This window comes from Camelina sativa, chromosome 20, assembly GCF_030686135.1.
Source record: "Camelina sativa cultivar CO46 ecotype springtype chromosome 20, ASM3068613v1".
NCBI lineage: Eukaryota > Viridiplantae > Streptophyta > Magnoliopsida > Brassicales > Brassicaceae > Camelina > Camelina sativa.
In genome coordinates, this window is record NC_141899.1 from 9406387 (window position 1) to 9417012 (window position 10626).

Genomic DNA, 10626 nt, shown 5'->3' on the forward strand with positions numbered 1-10626 from the left:
GTATCATTTTAATACCAATTATTAAGTTGAATAATGGTATCTGGCAAAAACAAATCTTGTATACATGTGATGTTGAAATTAATGAGATAATTTTCGTGTTTGCAAAAACAATATCAAAGTCGTTTTCAACTTTTGTAGTTCCCACTCCCAGGTCCATGGTTGGCTTTGCACAGTCTTTCTTTTGATTTTCTACAATTGTTTTAGTAAATAAGAAAAAGAATACATACTAGTGGCTCTAATGTTTTAAATAACATAAAATGATAATGACTTTTAAAACATCAATAGAAATAAAATGATACCAGTCATTGTTTGGCATTCAATGTATATTATATATATATATATATATATATATTTTATTATTAATTTTGCGTCTTGATTTTTTTGTGTGTATATGATATTAATATAGTTTGCATATATATTATCGAAAAGTCAAAAACATACTATTTTTTTTTTATTTTTTTTTGTTCACCCAAAAACATACTATATAAATAGAAAACTATCCAATATTATTTTTTAAAAAAAGTTATAAACATTTTCCATTCAAATATTGCATGCAGCTCTTATTTTAGGTGTAGTGATGATATCATAAAATCAAGAATAGTGTCTGAAACGAAATTTATTGGAGGCTTTGTAATTCTTCCGGTTTCACATAATGTGGTTTTGGTAGAGTTTTTTTCACAAAAAGAAATTACTGACATGTATAGTGACACGGAAAATAAAGTTATGGTATTTTGATCTCTCGAGTTAATATGCAGTAACGTCCACTAAATATATGGAAAAAGAGAAAAAAAAAAAAAAAACAAAAAAAAACAAAAAAAAAAGTATCTGATAACTTTCAGAAACCTCACATTTATAAAATAGAAGACTAGAAGTATACAAAAATCTAATAAATTATGTATTTCTAATTAGTTTTGAATCCAAAATATATATAAAAAAATAGCATAATACAAAAGCATTTGATGCATGTATATTATCCAATGTAGGTAATGTCGATTCCATTTAAAACTAATCGAAAAGAACCATCGGTTTGAAGCGGACATAATCTAAAAAGAAAAAACTAAAAAACATAAATCAGTGTGTTCATTATCAAATTATTAACAGTAAGAAATCCAATTAAGACAACAACTTTGAAACGATATAATTTAACAATTCTTTGGTCCACCTTGTGGTCTCTGATATTTGGCACGAAATAATTTTGGTCTTATCTTTTACATTTCTAGGTTGTTGTCACCAAACCATTTATGTATCTTTATGGTTTTCCTTTTTGTTGTGTCTTGTTTGTGACATTTTCTCAACAAAATGGTTGAAAATCTTGAGCAACTCACCCATCTTTGTGTAATTGTTATTTAGGTCAAGTAATCTGAAAGAAAAAAACAAATTGTATGCATCAAATGCATGTTGATATCAAATTGAATAAAAGAAGAAATGTGCAAAGGCAAAATTATTAAGACCGTGGGCCAAACCTCCAAACAAAAAACAATGGGCGATCCACTGTTCTTTCTTCTTCTAATATTCATTCTTGACATTATTTGTTTATTACTCAAATGATTCTTTTCTTATTTTCTTACAAAAAATTGAAACTTAAGCATCAGCCCCTGTTGTATAAGAAAGCTCCAATATGAAAGTTTTTTTAAAGATTATTATGACAAAAGATTCAAATTATTTGATTAAATTTTGTAGGACATGGTTTTGAATCTATCTCTACGGAAATTTCTATGAAGTATTATTAATTTAACATGAGTTTTATATGATCCACGCCTAATTACATAAGGCTACCTAAGATTCATGAATCTCTTACAAATTCGTAAACAAAAGAAAAAAAATATATATATAAGCTGGTACACAGATACATCATCATACATGGGATCAAATTGCCTATTTTAATTGATTTTTTAGAAAAGCGGTTTAATGTTTAACTGACATATCTTGTTCCCGGGATGAAGAATGTAAGGAAAGAAAGATACCAAAAGTTATTAATATCAATAATACTACAAAAGTATGGTTGATGATACATGTCCATTTTAAATTAGGTTCAAGTTGCTTTCAGATCACCACAATCCCTCCTAGTTTATTGGCTCATAAAACACACATATTCCAACTATAATAGTTATACGAGTTTAAAGCATATGATAGTAATAATTAAAAATATACTAGTATAACTACACAAACACATATACAAGTTTTGATATATATATATATATATATATATATATATATATTTCTTCCAATTTTCTAGTATTGGTTGGTGATTTAATTTTAATGGAATCCACTAATGAGTAAATTAGAAAGAAAGTGGTGACACATCAATTGATTTAATTGACATTCTTATTCTTATTGAAGGAAAAAAAAAAGTTATTCACCAATATTTTTGTTATGTCAACGTTTAATTTAGTCAAAAAAGACAGAATTTTTTTTCTTCAAAAAAATATATGATGGTAAAAAGAAATTGTTATATAAATGTTTTTAGAAGTTTTTTTGATAAAATATTATGCAATAAAATCATATGCTAAATATGATTACTTGAAAAAATATATATTTTGTAAGTTTTATATTGTTAATTTTGTATGAGAAATAGTTATGTTTGTTGTTTGTTTTTATTTTAATTTTAAACATGCTTGGTGAAAATATTTTAATATGACCCGTTATTTTTAACTTCAAATAAGATCTCCGTAATCATGATTCAGTGTGATAAATTGCCAAGATTTTATTACTTTTTATGCCTAACAATATATTTTTATGCCTAATAGTATATATTTTGTAATAATACATGAAAATATTTTAATATGACCCGTTATTTTTAACTTTAAATAAGATCTCGGTAATCATTATTAAGTGTGATAAATTACCAAGATTTTATTTTTTATGCATAACAATATATTTTTATGTCTAATAGTATATATTTTGTAACAATATATGAAATATTAAAGATTTTATTTTGGAAATTGTATAAATTAATGGAATATTATCTTTAAGAAGATTCTTTGAGATATTCTTAACTGTATTCATATAGCCCACATATTAACCAATTAACTTATAACATTTTTTGTAACTAACCTATATTTAATGTATAACTTATTTTGTAACCAACTTATAAAAATTATATAGTCTACAACAAAAAGTTGTGTACTTCGGTTTTATTATATAGGAGATTTAATTATCATTTATAACATCTTTTCCCTGGTTTAGTATATAAAAAGTAAGAAAATATGGAGAAGAAAGTTAAGCTTATCGACTTATCGTAACTTGTAGAGTGCTAATAAATTAAAGTTGATAGATACTATTTTTTTTTTTTTTTTTTAGGACCAAAGTTGATAGATACTGGCCCTGATTGGTAGGAGACTTTTAAGACTTTAAAACAAATAAAAGACTTAACAGCCAATAATTTGCCAATCAGACTTTTTTGACTTTTATTTTTTTAAAGTTTTGTAAGCCATTTTTCTTTTTCTCTTCGTTGTTTACTCAGATTTTTTAAAGCCTCAAATTCAGGCTTTAAAATTAAACAAATATAAAAACTTTATTTTTTTTCTCTCATTATATTTAAAATCTCTCCACAAGTTTATATATATATTTTACATAATTTTATTTTTATAAATTAATTTTCCTTATTTTATTCTCTTTCTTTTAAGATCCATTTCAATAATAATTATTTTTATTTTCATTATTATCATTATTATCATCATTTTAATAATAAAAGTAACTGTTATCGATTTAAAAGTATTTGTTACCAATCAAATTTTAACAGTTAAAGTTTTTAAAATTTCTACAGTTAAGCATTTACAGCCAAATTCTCTACAGCTAAAATTTTAAAGTTAAAGTCTTTACAGTCATAAGTAACAGCCGTTATCAATCAGGGCCACTATGTTATCCTTTTTTCATTTTTACGAAAAGTGGATGTTATTATGTTTACCTTAAAAATGATAATTATCAGCACTAATTATAATTAGACTAATCTTTTTTTTTTGTGATATAAATGTCTGAATGAGTAGAGTAATTATTATTACAAAAAAAAAAAAAAAAAAAAGAGAAAAAAGGAGATGGATAAGACAAGAGACCACACAAATGGCATGATTGGGTCCCACAATAATTAGAATCTAACGCTCAGAAACGATTCCATGTGGGACCCAGTGCATCATCATCATCATCATCATCATATTATACATTTTTCCCACAATACGATTACGTATTTGACGTTAATTTCAGTGTAATCAAAAATACAGAAGATTCGTGAAGACATGAAATGACGTAATTACCCTCGATCTCCTTCTTCTTCTTCTTTCCTGTATTTAAAACCCCATCCTATCTCTCTCTCTCCTTCGTCTCGTCTTCTTCCGTTTATATCTAAAACCAGAGAGAGAGCTCACAGATTTTTAATTTTTCCATTTAGGCATTTTAGCTTTTTCTTTTGGAGTTAGCGCTGAGATCATCATCCGGAGAGAGAAAATGTTGGGAATTTTCAGTGGAGCTATAGTATCGCCGCCGGAAGAACTGGTGGCTGCCGGAAGCCGAACTCCGTCGCCTAAGACAACCGGAGCTACTCTAGTGAACCGTTTCGTCGATAAAAACCCCTCCGCCGTTTCTGTTCAAGTCGGAGACTTTGTTCAGCTTGCTTACAGCCATCACAACGAGAGTCCTCTCCGCCCCAGGTCTGTCTCTCATCCGGCGAGTTTTATTTTTTCATTTCATTTTTTGAAGGTTTAGCTTTTTTTTTACGATGATTCCGAAGTTTTATTCACCGTCTGATTATATCGGATCCGACGGTGATGAGGTCATCATCGTCGAGCCTTTCAAATTTCGCTGACAAAATTTAATTAAAAAAAAACAAAAAAGTCATATTTGCATGTATATATGGATCATATATAATTCATTTGATAATTTTGCTAAGAAGATATAATTAGTGAAATTATTTTAATTAGTAGATTCATATTTTGTAGATATCTTTGTTTTTTTATTATTTCTACTAGATTCCGATTTTGCATAATTGTGTGATTCTTTTAAGCACTCCACTTAACTTAGGGTGATGTATGTTTGTGGTGTGGTTTGGTCTGTGGACCACAAACAATAATAATTACAAAGTCCAAATGAAATTTCTATAATCATGTATATTTTTAGGAAATATGCGTATTAATTTCTATGGATAATTGTGATCGGAATTTGGAAATATACTAATACTTTGGGTACGTTACCTTATCCAAGTAAAGTTAGCTTCGTTGGTTGAAAAGTATCTTGTGAATCATAGAGATGATTCATCATGTATCACTTAACTATAAACGGTTTAAAGTTTATTAGTATTTAGATTGCCCCTTAAGTATAAATTTCGTAGTTGACTTTGTCGGTGACGGTGGCACAAGGACACGTCTCATAAGAGTTGTCTTAAGTCACCAAAGATTCACAAGCCTCCTATGCATGACTCATTAAGTCATTTTAGCTGAATTGCTCATGTCACTTATTCAGATTATTTATATGGTTACTAAGTATTTTTAAGTCCCAACCAAACCACTTGCAAACATAACTTCAACAACCATAACAATGACTCAATTAGACAACATAGGGTAAGAAAAATTTACATTTCCAAATTCATTCGCAAAATCTCTATATGGTTACAACTGTAGGCACTGTATTTTGGATATGACATATTATGGCCACTCTACTAAGGCAGCTTTGTTTGGTCCACCAAACCCTACAATATATAATTAAATGCCCACAACCATTAATAGCCTTATGAAACTATGATGCACCACACTCTATCTTTAGCTTTTACCCATATCAACTCCAAAACATTCATAATTGTATGTCTGCTTTAAGATCCGATGCTGACTCATCGCTCTGACTATTCTCCTCCCTCATTTATAACTTCAATAATTGCAATACTTTTTCTCTTGATAGGTTTACAGTCCTAATCCTTAGTTTGCGTACTATTGATTTGACATAATCAAATATAGGCTTGTCTTAAGCTGTTTTTTTTTAATTGGTACAGGTCATTTGGAGCTAAGGATGAGATATTCTGCTTGTTCCAAGGCTCACTTGACAACCTAGGAAGCTTGAAACAGCAATACGGGCTTGCAAAGAATGCAAACGAGGTTCTCTTGGTCATCGAGGCTTACAAGACTCTCCGTGACAGAGCTCCTTACCCGGCCAACCATGTTGTGGCTCACCTTAGTGGGGATTTCGCCTTTGTGGTATTTGATAAATCAACCTCCACTCTGTTTGTAGCCTCTGTAAGTTCTCTTTCTAACCCTCTCAGAAACCCCTTTTTGTCTGTAAAACAGATTGAATTTGGTGGTGAAAATTAATTCTTGATTTGCTGCAGGACCAAGTTGGTAAGGTTCCATTGTACTGGGGAATCACAGCTGATGGGTACGTGGCATTTGCTGATGATGTTGAGTTGCTAAAAGGTGCTTGTGGCAAGTCTCTTGCCTCTTTCCCTCAAGGTTCGTTTTTCATCACTCTTTTAAGTTAAAGATTTTGGGGGCATCACAAGTTCAGTTGAAGCGATTTCGAGTTTTGAATGGTTGTGCATGTGTGTGTTGCAGGCTGTTATTACTCGACGGCGTTAGGTGGGCTTAGGAGCTTTGAGAACCCTAAGAACAAGATCACTGCCATTCCTGCTAATGAGGAAGAAATTTGGGGAGCCACCTTCAAGGTGATTGATTATTCTTCTTCAAAAACAAATCAGATTTAGTATTATTCTTTTTGTTCAGCAACAACAAAAGAGGCTCATAACACAAACTGTGGTGGTGGAACAGGTCGAAGGTGCAACAGTTCTTGCAGATTGAGAGTGAAAGAGAGTAAAAAAGAAACAAGTTCAATTTCTCGTAAATCTCGAACTGATAACAGCAAAAAAAAAAAAAAAAAACAAATAATGACGTAGAAAAACAAAAAGCTGTTCTAAGAGTGCTGTAAGCTATCAATGGTTATCAATGGTTGGTGTTGATGTGTGTAGCGTTGTATCATGTCTTATGTTTCTTTGTACAGCCCGTGTGTCTGTCTTCTACTGTTTTTAGTGTCTTGTTTCTAATAAGTTAATGTCTCTTAAACCAAAATCTACGTTCTCTTGATCCTTTTGTCTCTCTGTTCATCAACTGTTTCTCTAGTAAATCTCACAATTCTCAACCTGTCTACATGAATCTGTAAGAAGTAGTATTAACGGGTCTGGAGCATCTGAGTTATAACCTTTATTTCGTAATCACAGCATTCAGATTTTATTATACAGAGACAACAGTGGTGAGGGAAATAGATACGAGAACCGAAACGGGAACAGCTTCTGAAGCTTTACGTAGACAGTAAGATGTAGTAGAAGGCAAGGCAACTCTAGTTCATGTGTTGATGCAGATTAAGATGCAGGACAGATGTCCTCCAAACTGTCGAAAAAACAGATAAAAACATTTGATCGAGACAAACACTTTTTGTAAATTTTCTGATGTGGCAGTTTCAGTAAGATAGAAATTCATACCTCTCCCCTAAACATTCAATAATGTCGCTTGTTAGAGTTGATCTCTTATGTTTTGTAAATGCCAGAGATGCAGCTTTTCTCAGCAAGCCAGATGCAGCTATGCATCCCAAGATGGCTGGATTCTCTGAGGGACTGAAATGTTTTGGTTTTCAGAGATTGTCAAAAACACTTTGCTCAACACTGATCAACGATTGAGCTTAAAAATGATTGAGAAAACTTCGTGATAAAAGGAGGTATCATACCTTTCAGGATCTTGTTTAAGCTGTTGCGCCCATGACAAAAACACTGCGACACTAGATGAAACCAAAACCATGTAGGCGACTATTTAGTGGCTACAAAACTTTACTCTTAAGTCTTAACCAGAGCAATCTAATGATATTGGATCAAAGAATGGTGAACTCACCTCCCAGAGAGAATATCGCCTTGTCCACCGCAGCGCCTTGGTGAACCATATATGCTCACTGATTTTACTGCATAAAATATACAAAATCACACCTGGCGTTCTCAATGTTCTTTAACTGAAAAGTAAAATATATATGAAAAAGTTTCTCACCTATCTCCCCGTTGCTTATAAGATCAGATTTCCCTTTCCTGAGAATTGTGACGCCACCGATCCTGAATAACAAAGGCGTCTAACATTATTATCATCACATTTTGCATTGCAAAACACCAAATGAGAGCCTGGGGAAGTTGTGTACTGTTTGGCGAGAGAACGTAGCTGATCTTCAGCATTCTGTTCATCTACTTCACAATTAAGCACTTTTTGAACTAGACGTTTATACTCGTTCACATTTGGGGTTAAGACAGCAAGCGGATAGCTGTTGACAAGATCAATGGAGTTTGTTACAAGAAACAGCCCGTCCTGCAGAATCACCATCAAACAATCAAAAGATTTGGGATAAGAAGAAAACCAATTGATCCAGTTTTTACACTATATATCACTGCTTACCCCATCTACAACAAAAGGAACATTGGATTTTTTGGCAAGAAGCATGATTTTACTCACACATTCCTGAAAATAAAAAAGTCATAACTCATAAGTCCATCGCTAAAGCATTGAGAAATCAAATTTTGTAATGTGATGAAGCGGTGACAGAGGAATCTGTACCAGGAGAAATGGATCCCTTCCCAAACCAGGACCAATCACAAGGCAATCAAATCTTTCCATCCATTTATTGACTTCCCCGAGCACTTTATCTTGAACTGTTCTTTGATCTTCCTCACTAAGTTGACTACATCCAGAATACAAAATATAGAGATTACGAAGATGGACCTACGGAATGAAAATCACACTGCAAACACTAGAAGTAGCATACAGGTTGACAGGAACATTCACCTGATGTTGTACGATTCCTCAAGAACAGGGTGAACTATAAGCTCAGGACTATAGCTCTTTATAACAGGAGCTGCGTCTTTCGTGCAGAAGACATGAGACAAATCAGCACCCTACAATTATGGACAAGAAAGAAACCAGTCTTCTCTTCACTTAAACCAAAGCTGAATAGAAGAAAGAAGCTGTGGTGGATAATAGAACGGAACTACATACAATTTTCAAAGCTGAAATGGCAGCGAAGTATGGAGCTCCTGTGTATTCACGACAGCCTCCAATCACAGCTATCTTCCCTGACACAGATCAAATTTCTAAAAGACTCAAATTTTGAGTTCCAAATTTGGTTCATTACAGATCACACACAATTGTAAAATCCAAAACACAAAACCCATAAGCAATTTAAGTAGAGACGAAGGAGAGTACTAACCAGCTTGGCCTTTGTGTCGTTTAGGATCAAGCGATGGCGTCACGGTTCTAAGGATACTCTCAGCGTCGGCCTCCGATGTGGAACTCATTGCTCTGATGATTTGTGATCCACAAAGCGCTCGTACCAAAAACTGTTGCCTTCTGAGCACACTTGAAGAAGAAGAAGAAGGTAAGTGAGAAGTCAATCGTCCCAAACCAATGACGACACCATGTTTCACCAACATCAGATTCTCGTTGATTCTACAGAACCCACCGCTTCTGATACAGCACCGAGTAACGAATCCTCTGCTTCGTTCGGAGGGTTAGTATAATTTATTTTATAGGGAAGGGTCAAAAAAAAAAAAAAAGCAGACTTTTTCTCAGAATCGGAGGTTTTAGAGAGAGAGAGGGAAGAAGATGAAGCGGACGGTGATGGACAACGCGATTCGATCATCGGTGGTGGTGTTGGGATCATTGGCATTTGGTTACATGTCACTTGAACTTGGATACAAGCCTTTCCTTGAAAAGGCTGAACAATACGAAAAATCTCTTCAGTCTTCTCAACAACAACAACAACAACAAGGTTTTGTATTCCCTCTCTCTCTCTCTCTCAAATCGCTTTGCTTATGTTTGTTTCAAAAGAGATAGATTTATGCTGTGAGTGATTGATTGGTTAATTGGTGATCCATTAGACTTTGGAAGTTATCAGTGTGTGTCTCGAACTACTATCTCATGGATGCGTTAGAGATTTGTGGATAATCCTAATCTGTCTTTGATCGGATTCATGTGAAATCTCAGTTTATGTTGAAGTGACAAAAGAAAAGTCTCAACCTTTATCGTCAACAGTCATGAAAAATTGCTTCTGGTTCTGATTGATAACAATGTGTAATTGCAAATCTTGAAGATGTTTGTTTCCATATAGTGTTTGGATCAATGAGCTCTCTATGTTCTTTAGTCGTTGTGTCTCAATGGATATTTGGAAGTTCTAACTTAAAACTTTGATTGTGAACAATTTTTTTATTCTTTTTCTTACTCAGATCTTGTTGATGAACAAGTAGAAGCGAGGTGGGACGACAATAACAATGTCGAGGGATGGGAGGAGAAGAGGTAGTTTCTATAATCAGTTTTATTTGACAAACCTATGAATGTGTAAGGGAGGAACCATGTCATAACTTTCTTCTTTATTATCTTGATCCTGGATCATCGTTAAGATCATCAAATCTGTAGCTATCCACTATTTCCCTTCTTTTTTTGATAATCAAATCACTTAGGATCATATCTCAGTATAGTACAGATTGCCTAAATCATTTTTGAAAGTTACTACGATTATGAACCATCTTTTGATCTCTCTAAAAGCAACCTTACACAATCTCTATTATGTAACAAAATGGCTTATATGAAAAAGTTCATTGACTGAACTGTGGCTGGGAAGCACAAGAGG

The 10626-nt window shown here is 32.8% G+C and overlaps 3 protein-coding genes across 3 annotated transcripts; 2 read left to right on the plus strand and 1 right to left on the minus strand.

Moving 5' to 3' along the window:
- The first annotated feature begins 4315 nt into the window (after positions 1 to 4315).
- On the plus strand, positions 4316 to 7040 carry LOC104770263 (stem-specific protein TSJT1-like). Its single transcript, XM_010494662.3, has 5 exons — positions 4316 to 4643; positions 5975 to 6215; positions 6308 to 6428; positions 6531 to 6640; positions 6744 to 7040. The coding sequence occupies exons 1-5, from the start codon at positions 4441 to 4443 to the stop codon at positions 6771 to 6773; spliced, it is 705 nt and encodes a 234-aa protein (XP_010492964.1). The 5' UTR covers positions 4316 to 4440; the 3' UTR covers positions 6774 to 7040.
- Positions 7041 to 7159: 119 nt separating this feature from the next.
- On the minus strand, positions 7160 to 9433 carry LOC109124747 (ATP-dependent (S)-NAD(P)H-hydrate dehydratase). The gene is made up of 11 exons (XM_010494663.3): positions 9208 to 9433; positions 8997 to 9073; positions 8787 to 8896; positions 8559 to 8682; positions 8400 to 8462; positions 8149 to 8312; positions 8004 to 8065; positions 7854 to 7920; positions 7693 to 7743; positions 7451 to 7582; positions 7160 to 7358 (listed from the first exon to the last, which is right to left on the minus strand). The coding sequence occupies exons 1-11, from the start codon at positions 9428 to 9430 to the stop codon at positions 7331 to 7333; spliced, it is 1101 nt and encodes a 366-aa protein (XP_010492965.1). The 5' UTR covers positions 9431 to 9433; the 3' UTR covers positions 7160 to 7330.
- A 169-nt stretch (positions 9434 to 9602) lies between these two features.
- Positions 9603 to 10461, plus strand: LOC104770266 (uncharacterized). The gene is made up of 2 exons (XM_010494664.3): positions 9603 to 9768; positions 10223 to 10461. The coding sequence occupies exons 1-2, from the start codon at positions 9603 to 9605 to the stop codon at positions 10294 to 10296; spliced, it is 240 nt and encodes a 79-aa protein (XP_010492966.1). The 3' UTR covers positions 10297 to 10461.
- The last annotated feature ends 165 nt before the right edge of the window (positions 10462 to 10626 follow it).